General features: G+C 41.9%; 2 protein-coding genes across 7 annotated transcripts in view; one reads left to right on the top strand and one right to left on the bottom strand.

The window, feature by feature from the left end:
* Nucleotides 1-241: 241 nt before the first annotated feature.
* Nucleotides 242-6,327, bottom strand: Phospho2 (phosphatase, orphan 2). 3 transcript variants are annotated; one of them, XR_013050503.1, is made up of 4 exons: nt 5,987-6,309; nt 5,641-5,674; nt 3,561-3,715; nt 242-1,004 (listed from the first exon to the last, which is right to left on the bottom strand). XR_013050503.1 is itself a non-coding variant. In XM_006972396.4 (4 exons), the coding sequence occupies exon 4, from the start codon at nt 976-978 to the stop codon at nt 253-255; it is 726 nt and encodes a 241-aa protein (XP_006972458.1). In that variant the 5' UTR covers nt 979-1,004; nt 3,561-3,715; nt 5,641-5,674; nt 6,203-6,327; the 3' UTR covers nt 242-252. The 3 variants fall into 3 exon arrangements, 2 of the variants coding, with proteins under 2 accessions (XP_006972458.1, XP_006972457.1); XM_006972396.4 differs by having other exon boundaries at nt 6,203-6,327; XM_006972395.4 differs by having other exon boundaries at nt 6,069-6,295.
* Nucleotides 6,328-6,402: 75 nt separating this feature from the next.
* The window catches only part of Cfap210 (cilia and flagella associated protein 210), a 32,535-nt gene continuing 22,494 nt past the window's right edge, over nt 6,403-16,443 (top strand). For 3 of the 4 annotated variants that reach the window (XR_013050502.1, XM_006972394.4, XM_076569609.1), the window contains exons 1-4: nt 6,403-6,557; nt 7,322-7,548; nt 11,870-12,043; nt 12,152-12,345. Coding sequence is in view for 3 of the 4 variants with exons in the window: in XM_006972394.4 (XP_006972456.1) it covers nt 6,509-6,557; nt 7,322-7,548; nt 11,870-12,043; nt 12,152-12,345 (644 nt within the window). In the remaining variant the exon portion in view is untranslated. Of the gene's footprint in view, nt 6,558-7,321; nt 7,549-10,692; nt 10,806-11,869; nt 12,044-12,151; nt 12,346-16,443 lie in introns of those variants that run through there. The other variant, XM_076569608.1, reaches the window with a different exon arrangement.

Genomic DNA, 16,443 nt, shown 5'->3' with positions numbered 1-16,443 from the left:
TCCTTAAACAAAGGGTCCCAGCCTCACTGCCCTGGCTCTTGCTGGCCAGAGTGCTTGCTGGGACGACTTGAGCTTGACATCAACCACAGATCATAAAGCTGAGGTTGGCTAAGCAGCAAAGTGGCCTTAAAATATCACCCAAATTCTCTAAAGAGGAAAACCCCTCTCATTTTTAAAGGTACTAATATTGGGGATTTTGTTTTATGTTGCTGAGCCCAATCTTAACTAATACACATTTCAATTGTTGGCACATCACTTCTTTATTAGAAATTGTAAATGAGAAATTATTTCAGCACCCGAAGACCAGACTATAATGGAAGACTCCATGGGCTCAAGATTCTGAGTCATTCTGGTAAGAGTCCTATGTAAAGTGTACCCTTTCCGCGGCATGGCGACATCACTCTTCCTTAAAAAGGTTACTGGACAGACATCATTTCCACCATCGCCTATATAAACAATCCGTGCATACCTCACTCCCTGTTGTAACTGTTTCTCTACAAACTCTGCCAAAACTGCACTTTTGCAAAGATTCTTTGGGCACCTATTGCAAGAATGAGCATGGCAATGTTTCACTATGAGACGACCATTGTTATCAAAAGCTGCTGGATTTGTAAACACGCTATCAAAGACATCACGAAAATCAGCAGCTTCTAAAACCCAATCTATGAAGACTGAATTTGAATCTGAAATAATGATGCAATCAAACTTATCCTTATTCACTCTTAGAAAGCTGAAAAGCTCTACCATCCCTGAAGTGAAGGGCAGTGAGGTCACTGCTCTCCTCATTTCATCTTCTTTTACCCCTTCATCTCTCAAATACTTAAAGACTCTGCCCATAAACTCTGTCCAAAACCCCTTTTGATAAGAATCTTGTAGTTCAATAGGGAGCTTCTTGTCTGGAGCACACTGCACAATCCAGGTGTCACTGTTGTCATCGATGATTGTATTGTCGAAGTCAAACACCAACAAGACTTTCATGGTTCCAGTAATAGATCTGGGTCACCCTGAAAAAGAAGAAACATTGTTCCCTAAACACACTGTGTTTACATACCTATTCCTTATTTAGGATCACAAGGAAATGTTAATCTGCTCAGAGCTCGATGTGGAAGCATATGCTGTCATCCTAGCACTCAGGAGGCTGGGGCAGAAGCAGCAAGAGGTTGAGGCTGACCTGGCTGTACAGTGAGAACTTTCGAAAAAATAGTTAATATGCTAAATAAGGAATATAAATTAGTAAGGTTTTTATTTATTTATTTTGAGAATGGGTCTCACTATTCACCCGTCTGGTCTGGAACTTGCTATGTAGGACAGGCTGTCCTGGAACTCAGAAAAGTCCATTTCTGCCTCCTAAATGCTGGAATTAAAGGCACGTGCTACCATACTCAGACCTTATTATTCACTAAAGAAAAATTTTAAAAAAAATTTCTGCATGAGTATTTTGCTTACATGTTATGTGTACCACGTTTGTGTCTGGTACCCAAGTAGGTCAGCAGAAATCACTGGATCCCCTAGAACTGGGGTTACTGGTGGTAAGCTGCCATGTGGTGCTGGGAAATGAACCTGGGTCCTCTGAAAGAGCAGTAAGTGCTCTTAGCCAATGAGCCAGCTCTTTAGCTCCTGAATAACCATTTTTTACGACCACCACTTATTTTTCTTAAATAACTACTACACTTACTTTATTAGCTTCTAATATTCATAATTTATAATCCTCATATTAAGTAACAGGCCATAATATATTATGGATATTCTGGATACTAACAAAAGTTCTGAATAAATTTAAGTCATGTAACTTTATAAAATGTAAAATAATTTTTAAACAGTTTCCAGATTGAACTCAATTTCTAAATGTCAATGTTATGACTAAATGATTGTTTAATGCTATACTTGAAATTCTAAAACAATTATTTGAGGTCATAACATAATATGGAGGTCAATTCAATTCTCCAAAATTAGGATGACTTCTGTTGAAAGTTTTGATACATTTGTTTGTATTTTCTCTAACATGTTTAGTTTTGAGGTACCAAATGTTATGTGACTTGAGTAATCACACCACATAAGATGGGACAGATGTCTTTGTTTTCATTAGAATGAAGGTGATGAAATTATAAATCTCCAAGAGAAATGGAAACATTATGTTGGCCCTAGTTAATATGAATGAAAGCTATAATATTAAAAAAATAGTAATCATATAGAATTCCAAGAAAAAGGTAAAACTGCCATGTACAAACAAACAAAAAAGGGAGAACATTTATTTCTGAAACACAAACATTTCATCTAATTTTAATACCCTATTAAGTAGAATTATTGTCACTTTCATCTTAAAGATATATAAACCAATTATTAAAGAAGTTGATATTAAAGAGGGCTGGAGAGATGGCTTAGCGGTTAAAAGCACTGCCTGCTGTTCCAGAGGACCCGTGGCAGCTCACAACTGTCTGTAACTCCAGTTCCAGGAGATCTGACACCCTCACACAGACATGAATACAAGAAGTTGATATTAGAGGTGGAATTGTGGTCTCAGGTCAGCTTGGCTCCAATTTCATGTTTTTAAGTACAACATTCTAGGGCTGGTGTGGTGGCAATGCCTTTAGTCTCATTACTTGGGAGGTAGAGGCAGGAGGATCTCTGTAAGTTCAAGGCCAGACTGGACCACATAGCCAGTTTCAGGACAGGTAGAACTACGTAAGAGAGACCCTATCTCAAAAACACAAAACCAAACAAAATTAATTAAATATACCAGTTTAGTGCCTAAGAAATAAGATATTAAAGCTACTTATTAATTTATTTTTTGAGACAAGGTCTCACCATGTAGCCTTGGCTTGCGAGAACTCTCTATGTAGATGTCTGGCTTAGAACTCACAGTGATCCATCTGCCTCTTAAGTATTGGGATTAAAGGCACATGCCGCCACATCTATGCATTACTTTTTTTGTTTGTTTGTTTTTTTGTTTTTCGAGACAGGGTTTCTCTGTGTAGCTTTGCACCTTTCCCGGAACTCACTTTGGAGACCAGGCTGGCCTCGAACTCACAGAGATCTGTCTGCCTCTGCCTCCCGAGTGCTAGGATTAAAGGCGTGCGCCACCACCGCCCGGCTTCTATCCATTACTTTTAAATAAATACCAAGTAGGCAATTTTTGTTTTTTGTTTTTCAAGACAAGGTTTCTCTGTGTAGTCCTGGCTGTCCTGGTAGAGCAGGGTGGCCTTGGACTCCACCTGTCTCTGCCTCTAGAGTGCTGGAATTAAAGGGTACTACCACTGCTCTCTTAACTCTTTAAAGAGCACAAGAGTGAAATAAACACACATTTAAGGTTGATCTAAGAGTATTTTTTTCCCTCAATTTTAGATTTTCAGATCTTTTTTGTTCATTTGTTTTCTTGTTTTTTTGAGACAGGGTTTCTCTGTGTAGATTTGGAGCCTGTCCTGTATCTCTTTGTAGACCAGGTTGGACTTGAACTCACAAAGATCCACCTGGCTCTGCCTCTCAAGTGCTGGGATTAAAGGTGTGCACCACCACCTCCTGGCTACATTTTTTAAATATATTTTTTTATTAAAACAACTTACCCAAACTGGCACTTGCAGTCCAATTAATCTTATTTCAGCAAAGCGCTTAGGTCATGAACATCTTTAATCTGCCAGCTGTCTTTAAACATTACTCCAGTCCTGTACGCAGAGAAACTGCTCTGATGTGCAGCAAAGGAATGGCGACTTCTTAACTCCTAAAATGAATAAGATATTTTAAAAGCTTAAAATTTATGTTTTCTAATTGGCTCCTTTTCCTCATATCAAAAAACATGTACTGGAAATGAAGAAACAAAATTTGATTATACATATACACTTGAAATAAATACAAAAAAGAACGTCATATGGAAATATTTTATCTAGCTAAAGAAATCACAAGTGTTGCATGCCTTCAATCCCAGCACTAGGGAGGCAGAGGCAGGCAACATATTTTATTATCAATAAATATACAGATATTAGTGATGTACTTAAAATAAAAATCTACAAAACTCAAGGAAGTATACAGATTGACTTTTAACAATGTGAATTTACCTGGAAACTCTTTTATTAACGTTTGAAAAGCACACCAGGCACAGTTGCTTACACTAGTAATCCTAGCACTCAGGAGCTGGGTCAGGCACAACGCTGCACGCTACAGCCAGTTTAGATTACAAGTGCAACGTAAAGAGGCCAGTGGGTGACTCAGGTGGTAAAACACTTGCTGAACAAGCCCGACAAGCCACGTTTGACCCCTGCCAGCCACTCCTGAAGCAGAGAAACTCACAGTGGAAAGAGGATTCCTAAAAGTCCTCTGACCACAGAGCACTGCTGCACTCACTCAGCACACACAAAAAGCCAGGCAGTGGCACCACACGCCTTTAATCCCAGCCCCCAGGAGGCAGAGGCAGGTGGATCTCTGAGTTCAAGGTCAACCTAGTCTACAGAGTCAATTCTAAGACTACACAAAGAAACCTAGTCTTAAAAAATCAACAAAACCAACCAACTTGCTCTCAGGACTGGAGAGACCCTGGTTAAGAGTGCATACTGCTCTGGCAGAGCACCCAAGCTCAGCTCTCAGAGCCCACGTCTGGTGGGCAACGCCAGTGCTAGGAACTTCAGTGTCCCTGAACTCCAAGGTATGCACACACACTGAATGAATAGGCAAATAAATAAGGGCTGGCGAGGAGCTCAGCAGTTAAGAGCACACACTACTTTTGTGGAAGAGCCAAGTCTGAGTGGCTTCCCATCCCCTGTAACTCCAGCTCCAAGGGGATCTGACAGCTCTAGCCTCTTCGGGTACCTTCATTCATGCGCACATACCCTCACACAAACACATGCACAAACATACGCACGACTGAATATAATAAACATAAAAACAGTGTGGGTGAGAGTGGCAGGGTCTGAATGAGTGGTTTGGTGGTTTTGAGTTTTTCTTTTGTTTTAAATATGTCTACATGTTTATTTAAATTCTGTTTCCAATTAGGGTGTAAATGCTACCTTCTTCAATTTACAACAAAACTCAGGGCTATGAAGTAACTAACTCTAGATCAACCTGCAGATTGATCCAACCTGTAGATTGGAGTAGCTAATCAGGAGTTTGAACTCAAATATTAGACCATTTCAAATTAGAAAACTGTCGTATTTTATGAGGATCAGTAATTGCAACTAATTCAGTAAACTACTGAGCGTTTTTCATCGAGAGACATGGTCTATACTGCTCCTGTCCTCTAAGTAATATATTCAATGCCCCAGTTGCTTCAAGGGGGCCTCTATGATGAACATTAAAAGACACGCATGTTATCCCTTGGGATTTGAGCTCCCTCAGCTCAGGGTCCCGGTCCTATAAAGCAACACACATCACATCCATGAGACTGCTTGTCAACTCTGCAGTACCCTAGGGGGGCCTGAGCTCAGAAAAAGGAAGGCAAGCTTTGCTGCCGATGCAGCTACCACTGTAATTCATTGATCCCGCACTAGGCGTCGTGGGTCTCCCACAGAACCACGCAAGCCGCTGTTTGCCTGTAATACAGTAAAACCCCTGACCTTTTAACTCCTGTCATGTTTTAAGCTACACTTCCAACTCACTAGTGTATGTGCACCACGTCCTGTCTACAGATATTCTGATGAATCCCTCCGTACTTACCAGCATTATTACAGTGGAACATCTGATAGGAAACCTGAAGAGAGACAGCACAACTACGTGTTAGAACTTTCATCCTGAAAATCTTACTTGCTCTCATTTGTGAAGGACAATTGTTGCTTAATTGATAGTGCAACTACTTCGTCTTGAAATCATTTCTACATCGGTGTGTCAGGGAAGCCTCTTTAGAGATCAATTAGAGACTGGTTCCCAAGCACACTAATTATAATTTACCAAGCAGTTTAATATATATTAAAGGTCTTAACGTGGATGTCCTGGGAACAGCATTCAAGCTTTCACAATTTTGTGCAACAACAATAAGTAGGGTCTCGTCTACTCCTGGCCATACCGCACAAACCCAACAATTTGAAAACAGCTTGTATGGTCCTTGCTCCCTGGGGCTCTGTGGTCAAGCGGGCTCTGTCCTTCACCTCAGCCCCGGAGGAGCGGTGTGGGAGCTCGCACCGAGCCTGGGCCTCGACTCGCACCACCAGCCGGCTCCACACTAGCGCGGCGGGTGGGCAAGGGGACACCGGCCTGGCGGGACCGAGGGCTTCTCACTGACCCAGGCCCGGGTCGCAACCGGCAGCCAACATCCGTTCCAGCATCCGCCGGTTGGTCCTCGAGGCTGACGTAGACGCGGGATCGCGAGCGCCTCGCCTGGCGCACAGCTCGACACTGCGCAGGCGCACTTCCCGCGTTTCGGTCCCCTGGCCGCGGACTAGACCTCTTCCTGGTTCCGCGATGGCGACGGACGTCGCTTCCGGCGTGGTTGCCGAGCAACCAAACGGTTTGGCCACCCTTCCGCTGCTGAAGTTGGCGCGGCGGGAGTCTCCGAGCCCTGGACTCGCGGGGCTCAGCTAGTTAAGAGATGGAGGTGCGCTTTGGACGGCGCTCCGGACAGAGCAAGAAAAGCACAGGTGAGCTGCTTTGGTCGGTTCCCGAGCTGGCATGGTGGAAAGTTCACCGGAATGGGGGTAGAAAAAGCAGAAAGTCAGACGCCTTCACCCCAACGGGTCAGGTATTCAGGAGTCTGGGGGTTCTTAAACTTTGTTATCCGTTGAATACATTTTGGAATGCCGTTTGGAAGTGTTACTGAGCTATTAAGTCGCCATGCTCTTGCAGACCTGCTGAGTGGTCTTTTCTGAAGCTCAAGGAATTATCTCAGTTCTTTCCACTCTAAAGTTAAAACTCACCCCAAGTCAAATGCTTTGATAGTGTAAAAAGTATGGTACGTAATTAAGGTGACGTAAACTTTGATTTGTGTCATAGATGTGAGCAAGTAGGACTTCTAAAAGTAGGACTTCTTTATCAAGCCCAACCACAACAGTTTAATTGTTGTCATGGTAACTAGTAGACTCTTGGAAATGTGAACTATCTTCATGTTTTGCCTGAGCTCTGTAGTAATAGCCCTGCCCTCACCCCCAGAGAACCCAAGTGACTACCTGTTCAGTGTGAACATTACATGTCTTACCCAAGTTTACTCATGAAGGAAATCACCAAAGATTCAATCAATTTCCTCTGATTTCATAAAGCCTTGTTTTTTTTTTCCCTCTGCCGTTCTACTGTTACACATTTGAGGCAATTTCCAGATACCACTCCACTACAGACATTTCTGAGACAAAATAAATCATGAGAACGCTTCCTGGAAAAGTATCTAATAATTATATTTTTAATGCATTAGGAATGAAGAGCTTTGAAAACGAAGAAATTCCTTATCCACCTCTCCTACCTAGCAAGGTAGATCTCCGGCAGGTCACCATAATTCCTCACGCTGAGTGGGAAAGGATTCGGGATAGCCTTGACAGGTTGTCAAGAGAAGCGGCAGCCCTTCGAGCAGAAAGAACGGCAAAGAAAAAGATGCACATCCAATCCCAAGAACTGGTAAAACACTGGACTAACACATATGCAGTAAGTATCAACTTCCAGAAGTCACATGCTTTGAACACTAACTGTTGCTTTTTAGTAGTGCCTTGTACCTTTTATAAATAATTTTACATTCAAGCTGTCATAAATACAGTGACACTATTTCAATATCTTTAAGTAATATACTGTAAATGACCCAATTAAGGTAAATATTTTGTTAAATTTTGGCATATATATGCCTCCAAAATCATCATTACAGTTAACATAATGAACATATTCATCACCTAAAAATTTCCACGTCCTGTTTAACTCCTTGTAACTCCTCCTTATAAGTTAGTAGGTCACCACTCGACTATTTATTATTATAGATTTTATTCAACAGGGTCTGAGAGTTATTCATGCTATTATATATACTCTCTGTATTACTGAGTAGTATTCTAGTGTTTGATAAGTACAGTTTGTTTATCTGGTCACTTGACGGTATGGCATCAACCAAATGCTGACGTCTGGTTGTCTCCATCTTTTGACTATTACAAATATAGTTGCTGTGAATATTCATATCAGTCTGTTTATGGACATATGCTGCTATTTCTCTTGAGTAAATATCTTGATATAGATGTGTATAGTGAAATCATATGATCACTGTAAATGTAACTTTGTGGTTTTCTTTTTGTTTCATTTTTCAAGACAGAGTTTCTCCGTGTAGCTCTGGCTGTCCTGGAATTCCCTTCTATAGACCAGGCTGACCTCGAACTCACAGAGATCTGCCTGGCTCTGCCTCCCGAGTGCTGGGATTAAAGGCATGTGTCACCACCGCCCAGCTTTGTATATGTAACTTTGCAAGTGGGATAAGGGGTGGCTGGAGAGATGGCTCAGCAGCAGAGTAGGCACAGTTCTATCAGAGGACCTGGATTCAGTTTTCAGGACTCACCTTGAGCAGCTCACAGTCACCTGTAACATCAACTCCAGGGGATCTGACACCATCTTCTGGTGTCTTGAGAAACCTGCACACACACACACACACACACACACACACACACACACACACACACACACACATCTTACGAAATTAATTTTATAAAAAATTTCCAAACTGTTTCAAAGCAATTGTGATTCTTTGTTCCCCCCAGCAGGATGAAAGTTCTGTTGTCTCTGTATTCTCATCAGTAGTTGGTATGGTCAATCTTTCTCATTATAGACATTCCTTTTTTTAGTTTTTAAATTAAATTTATTTATCATTACAGACAATCTGATGGGTGTGAAAATTTCCATATACCTTGAATTTGAATTCCCCTGGTAACAAATGTTAAATATCTTTTACAAATAGTTACCATGTATGCATGCATGGTGCACACGTGGGGGTCAGAGGACAACTGAAGGAGTCAGTTCTCTCTTCCCACCATGTGGGTTCTTAGAATTTAACCCATGTTGCCAGCCTTGGTGGCCGTGCCTTGACTTGTCCTAGTTAGCATTAACTGTCAATGGGACTCAGCCTGGAGGCACCTGAAAAAACGTCTCATTTGAGTAATTGTTTCCATCAGGTTGGTCTGTGGGCATGTCTGTGAGGGACTGTCTTGAGTGATTATTGATGTAGTGTTGGACCCCAAAATCTAGGGTCTCAAGTGGGCGCCCCAAGAACCCAGACTCCAGTCCAGTTGATTCAACAGCACAAGGTTTATTGAAGTGGCTGTACAGTCGGGCAAACTCTTGTCCTGGGAGCAAGAGTCGCATCTTACTGCAGCCCCATGGGGGCTTTTAAAGGAAAAACCCACAAAAGCCATAAGATTACAATTTCCATACAATTTCATTTCACAAGATCATGGTCTGGTTACAGAGTGGGTACAGTCATATCCACATGTACATTCTTCCTGAAACCTCAAGGTGGGTATCAGGGCAGGAGTGGAGTTTACACAAAGATCACAGGGGTCCTTTCTGGAACACTTGCAAATATCCCAGTCACAGTTGAGCACATCTCTTAACAGAAATCTTTTTACATTGTTATATTGTTACAGGGGTGATTGAGTAGTGGCTGAGTCAGGTTGCCCTTGGAACTAGTTTTCTTTTTAGTTCCTTATTTCCTGGGGCTTGGGGGTGTAAGCCTGAAGGGTTAGGGTCCTTGAGTAGGAGATCCTAGCCTACTGTGTGTGGCACCATCACTCAGCAGGTGGTGCAGGACTGTAGTAGGACGCATGCTCCCTGAGTGCCCAAGCAAGACAGAGGGGGAGCCAGCAAGCCATGCTCTTCCATCATTTTTGCTTCAGGTTCCTACTTGTGAGTTCCTGTCATAACTTTTCTCAATGATGGATCGTGACCTAGAAGTATAAGCCAAATAAATCATTTCCTCATCTGTGGTAGTTTGAACATGATTGGCCCCCATAAACTCAAAGGGAGTGGCACTATTGGGAGGTGTGGCCTTGTTGAAGTAGGCGTGGCTTTGTTGAAGGACGTGTGGAGGCAGCTTTGAAGTCTCTCTCTCTCTCTTTTTTTTTTTTTTTTTTTTTTGGTTTTTCGAGACAGGGTTTCTCTGTGTAGCTTTGTACCTTTCCTGGATCTTGCTCCAGTTGAGACCAGGCTGGACTCAACTCACAAAGATCCGCCTGCCTCTGCCTCCCAAGTGCTGGGATTAAAGGCGTGTGCCACCTCCGCCAGGCTAGAAGTCTCTTTTGGTTAAGCTTCACTCATTGTCACAGTCTACTTCTGTTGCCTTCTGATCAAGATGTAGACAACACCATGTCTGCCTGCATGCCGCCATGCTCCCTGTTGTGATGATAATAAACTAAACCCCTGAAACTGTAAGCTACCACCCCCAATTAAATGTTTTCCTTTATAAGAGTTGCAGTGGTAGTCATGGTGTCTTTTCACAGCAATAGAAACCCTAACTAAGATATCACCTAGGTTGCTTTTGGTCAGAGTATATTATCACAGCAATGAAAAGGAACATTGACCAAACATCTTTTGTTGTTGTTGTTGTTTTTGAGACAGGGTTTCTCTGTGTAACCTTGGCTGTCCTGTACCTCACTCTGTAGACCAGGCTGGCTTCATACTCATAGAGATCCTCCTGCCTCTGCTTTCTGAGTGCTGGGATTAAAGGTGTGTGTCACCGACCAGTGGCCAAACATCTTTGATGAACTTGTTTTCCACCTTTTCAAATTTTTATGATTAGATTTGTTTTCTTATTATTGATTTTAGAGAACTTTGAAAAAATATTCTGAAGATAAGTGTGGTGGTGCATTCTTGTAATCCAAATACTCAGGAAGCTAAGGCAGAAAGAGCTTGGGTTCAAGGCCAACCTGGACTACATGGTGAGTTCAAGGCTAGCCTGTTCAACATACTAAGACCCTGTTTCAAAAAGCAAACAAACAGTAACAAAAACAAGGCTAAGAATGTATGCAGATGGTAGAGTGCTTGCTGAGAAAGCATGAAACCCTGGGTTCAGCCTCTAGCACCACTCAAAGCCACGCTGCATGGTGGTCTATGCCTATAATCCCAGCACTTGGAGATGGCAAAAGAGAACGGAAAGTTCAAGGTCATCTTTGACTATCCAGAGCTTCAGGCTAGCCTAGGCTCCATGATACCATCTCATAGAAAATGTATGTATTTGAAAATATTTCCTCTGAGTATATATCTTGAATTATCACTTACTTACCTTGTCTTTTAAAAGACAGAAGATCTTTTGATTTTGATATTTCTTTGTACTGTCTAGGTTGACCTCAAACTCAGTCTCAAGTATCCTTCTCCCTGGCTTCTGCCTCCCAAGTAGCTAGAGTTACAAGCATGCACCATGATAATTTGCTAATAGAAAAATTTTTAATCTTACTGAGGTCTTAGGATTGGAGAGATTCATTATATACTCCATTAATGGTTTGGGTTTCGAATCATCTAAATGTGCTGCCCACCTAAAATTAAATTAAAAATTAATTCAGGGATGGAGAGATGGCTAAGTAGTTAAGAGTATTGACTGCTCTTCCAAAGCACCTAGGTTTGATTCACACACACACATGGCGGTTCACAGTGTTCTGTAACTTGAGTTCCAGGGCATACAACTGTCTCTTCTGACCTCCTTGGGCAGCAGGCAAGCATGTGATACACAGATATAGATTCAGACAAAACACCCATGCAACAAAATAAATAAATAAATAAAATTTAAGAATTAGTTCAGTGTAAGTTCATGTTTACTATTGGATTATGCAAACACAATTAAAATTCATAATGAAATTCAAGTGATCTTATATTGATAATAACTTTTGGGTCAATTAAATTGAAAAATAAAATCAAAAGATTGCTTTGGGGTTAGGGTAACCACAAGGCCTGGGTTTGATCCCCAACAGTATAAAAGATATTGATTGATTATTTTGTCTTTTCACAGGGAATGAAAGAACAGAAACTTAAAGCCAAGCAAAAGCGTGATGAAGAGATTGAGGCAGAAAGACAAATTCTTGACTTGGAGGAGGAAATATACAAACAAGGAGAAAGAAAGAAGGCCATTGAAAAAGCAAAGCAGTATCAGTTTTACCAAACAGAAAGAGTGAAAAGCTTTCATGTACTATCTGGCTTTTCTTCTGTTTATATGTATATTTAACATGCATAGCTAACAGTTGTCTCTAAGTGTTGATACACAGTTTTCTTAATTAGTGCAATTTTTTTGTAGTCAGGACTTCGTCTCAGTAAAGTTATGAAAGAGCGTGATGCCCAGATTGAGTTCAAAAAGAATTCAGTAAAATCAGATAAAAAATGGGAGGAACAATTGAAACTCAACATTGAGAAAGCTCTTAAACAAGAGCAAGAGAAAGAAGAAAAACAACGCAGAGAAAGAATTGCTCTTGCTGAAGATCATCTGAAACAGTATGTATACATCGCCTTTTATGTGTCTTCCCTGATTTTGAAATTAATGCATGCCAAAATACATGGTAGAAAAAAATACAAAGAAAAAGATTAAAGCTCACACTTAGAGTCAAGTATGGTGATACATTCTGTAACCATAGCACTTGGGAGACTGCAGCGGGAAAATGGAGAATTGAAGACTAGTCTGGTCTATGTAACAAACACCATTGAGATGCCCAGTGGGTAAAGACACCTGCCATACTAGCCTGACATGAGTTCAGTCCCGAAGGAAAGAACTAACTCCACAGAGTTCTCCTCTGACCTCACAAGTGCATCACTCTACACACATCGTTCAGGCACACACACGTTTACACATACCACTAACTTTTTCTTAAAAAGAAGAAACAAAGGGCTGTTGAGATAACTCAGTGGTTAAGAGCACTGGCTGCTCTTCCAGAGGACCCAGGTTCAATTCCCAGCACCCACATGGCAGCTCACAGCTGTCTGAAACTCCAGTTCCAGGAGATCTGATTCCCACATACAGACATACTTGCAGGCAAAACATCAATTTATATAAAGTAAAAGCAAATAAATTATTTTTAAAAATTGCCTTACCAAGGGCTGGAGAGGTGGTTCAGTGGTTAAGAACACTGGTTGCTCTTGCAGAGGACCTGAGTTCAGTTCCCAGCACCCACATGGTGGCTCACAACCATCTGTAACTCCAGTTCTAGGGGAGCCAACACCTTCTGACGTCCATGGACATGTGGTACACGTACATACATGCAGACAAAACATTCATACCATCGAATAAATACAATTTTTGAAATGTGTTACTGGTACTGCCCAGGTGACGGTTCTTGGATGACTTCCTCAGAGGATGGAGTCTAATTGTCCCACTGGCTGGAGTACAGGCTATGCATGTTAATTCATCGCCAGGGACCACAGTGTGATGACAGTGTGGGACATTTCAGATTAGGACATAAAGGTATCTTCCTTGTTCCTCAGACAGCTTCTTAGGAAACCTGACTGCCATCTTGTGAGAGCCTAAAGCTATGGGGAGGAGCAGCAGGTGCCTGAAAACTGAAGGTGTGTGACAGTGGATTTCCTAGCCTTATAAAGCTTCGAACCCATTGCAGCCTCAGCCGATAGCTTGACTGCATTCTCTTCAGAACTGCCCGTCTAAGCCACTCCTGGGTCCTGATGGTCAGGAATGGTGTGAGATATAAATGTTTATTGTTTAAGACCACTGCATTTTGAGGTACTCAGCAGTCAGTTATTAAAACTTCTATCCCCATGCCTGGAAAAGTAAGGCATACATATAAGAACATTGTAAACAGTGCCTAGGCACTAGACCTGGGCAGGTTAATCTGCGGCTGTGTGGCCAGCAAGAGTCTGCCTTGCACGAGCATCCTGAAGACAGGGCAAATAAGGAACCGTGGAGACAGAAATCCCCAAATAGAGATTTTAACCAAGAAATTAAACATACCTATTGCAAAGAAGCATAACCAAGTGTCTATTGACAATACATAGTTCTCATTCCTTTGTTAGTTTTTCTGTAGGAAGAACTCATAGACCTTGCTTAAGGAAGTTTTACTGCTGAGATTGGTGGTACACACCTTTATCTCAGCACAGGCAGATCTCTGAGTTTGAGTCCAGCCTGATCTAAATAGTGAGTTCCAGGCCAGCCAAGGCTACATAGTAAGACCCTGTCCTAAATTTTTTGTTTGTCTGATTACTGCCTGTGAATCCTATTGACTTTGCATCACTTTCCCCTGGATAAGTTCCTTTATGAAAAGGGTAGAAAGAGAGAAGAGGCCAAAGTGATTTATCCATCTTAGAGCTCTCAAGCACTTCTGGGAACTCTAGCTTCACATATCCAGCTGCCCAAGAGATCATGGGTACCTCAAAGAGGATTATAAATTCCCTACCCCTGCAGTGGACTGCCCCAGTGGCACCCATTTCCACCCACTTCAAACCAGAAACCCCATTGTCAACCTTGATCCCTCATTTTCTTCATGTTCCACAGCAAATCTGTAAGCAATTCCTGCTGATTTGTTTTCTTCCCAAACAAGTCTTGAAGTTACAGCTGTCCTCTTAGCTAGCCTCAGATGCTCTCATCTAGTATATTGATTATTACATCAGCCTCTTTTTTTTTTTTTTTTTTTTTTTTTTTTTTTGGTTTTTCGAGACAGGGTTTCTGTGTGTAGCTTTGGAGCCTGTCCTGGAACTCGCACATCAGCTCTTAATTGACGCCATACTCTCATAGTCTCCATCCCCTTTGCTATTCATTATTTGTGATATTCCATTAAAATGGAAATCAAGTGAAGTATTCTGTTACTTTCAATGCTTCAGTAGCTTTACAGTCATTTGAAGTAAAATGAACACTTGGCCCTGTGGAATCTGACCTCATCTTTTCCCAGGCTTCTCTCCTACAACTTTCCATTTCCTAATTACTCGGATGCACTCGCCTTCCAGGGCCTTGAGTACCTGATAATAACTTTCTGGGGCTGGAGAGGTGGCTCAGAGGTTAAGAGCACTGGCTACTCTTCCAAAGGTCCTGAGTTCAATTCCCAGCAACCACATGATGGCTCCACACAAGCATCTGTATTGAGATCTGGTGCCCTCTTCTGGCATGCAGGCATACATGCAGGCAGAACGCTGTATACATAATAAATAAATAAAATCTTAAAAAAAAAAAAAAAGAAGAACTTTCTGTACTCAGTACTGCTTGCTCACACACTATTTTTTCTCTCTGAAATTTACTCCCCTGTTCTTTATCTGTGGTCTTCTTACCAGCTCAGAGATGTCTTCCATCTCTTGGAGTACAGCTCAGTCCAGAGAGGTCTGTGTGACTCAGTTGTTATTCTTTTTCTTATTCTTTTTCTTTCTTCTTTACTTATTTTTTCAGAGACAGGGTTTCTCTGTGTAGTCCTGGCTGTCCTGTAACTTGCTCTGTAAACCAGGCTGGCCTTGAACTTAGACACCTGCTTCTGCCTCCTGAGTGCTGGGATTAAAGGTGTGTGCCGCCGCCACCCAGCATCTCTTACTTTCTTTGTGACAGACACATCACAGTTTTTACCTGTAGTCCCTAACTCTAACCTAAGTTTCCTGATGGCTCTTTCATCGTTGTATGAGAACTTTAATATGAACAGGTGTTGGATAATTGAATGAGGGGCTAAGGATTACAGAGGAACTAAGGACAGTCCTCAGACCTCCAGCAGAGACAACGGGAAAGACGGTGCCCTGTTCATCAGAATGAAACCACAAGGATCTGTTTAGAAGAGGAAGATTTGGCTTTGGCTTTACATATAGTGAATGCAAAATGCCTCTGGAATTAGCCAGGCACTGATGCTACTCAATTGCCCTGTAAGAACCAAACTTTCCTGTTGTAATAAAAATTTATTTATTTATTATCTATTTTTGAGACAAGGTCTCACTGTGTAGCCCTGGCTGACCTGGACTTGCTCTGTAGACCATGCTCACCTTTAACTCACAGAGATCTGCCTACCTCTGCCTCTGCCTCTGCCTCTGGGACTGCTGAGTTAAAGGCTTGTGTCACCAGGGCTGGCCTCCCTCCTGCTTTTATAGGACTATTCAAAGCCTTGGTAAGCTTGGGAGATGCTAGATCTCAATCAGCACAGTTTGGGACAGTGAGAATGTGAACCTTCTTTAATGCTGTTGGGCCGTCTCAGCCGTCACGGTGGCCTCTGCATGGTGGCAGAGCTGCTTTAGCGTGCACGAGCCCATCTGGAAGTCAAACATGTCTGTGCATCCACTGCATGATTCATTCTTGGGGCAAAAAGCAGTTATGTGACTGTGAGGGAAACATCTGCTGGACCAGTGAAAGGAGAGAAGTTGTCATTGACTGACATTATTTATGATTAAACTTTTAATTACCTGTGGGTAAAGATTTTTAGCTTATTTGGGTAATTTGACTTAATGCAAATTTAGAATGTTGATAGAAATTTCACATCCTCTGGTTCAACAAAGAAATAGAAACATTCATATCTTATTTTCAGCTCTCAGGTTTAGAGCAGACTTCAGTCTTCCACATCACCTCCCTCCTGCTGAGTCTTGGTCCTCTTCATCCCAATACCCTGGGCAGCTTTTACTAATCAA

Source organism: Peromyscus maniculatus, chromosome 4 (genome assembly GCF_049852395.1).
Source record: "Peromyscus maniculatus bairdii isolate BWxNUB_F1_BW_parent chromosome 4, HU_Pman_BW_mat_3.1, whole genome shotgun sequence".
Taxonomy (NCBI): Eukaryota; Metazoa; Chordata; class Mammalia; order Rodentia; family Cricetidae; genus Peromyscus; species Peromyscus maniculatus.
The sequence above is the reverse complement of the archived record's forward strand: the minus strand, read 5'-3'. Positions and strand labels throughout refer to the sequence as shown.

What these genes read in the sequence shown, in the direction of transcription:
- Phospho2 (XM_006972396.4), bottom strand. Translation starts at nt 978, where the DNA reads ATGAAAGTCTTGTTGGTGTTTGACTTCGACAATACAATCATCGATGAC.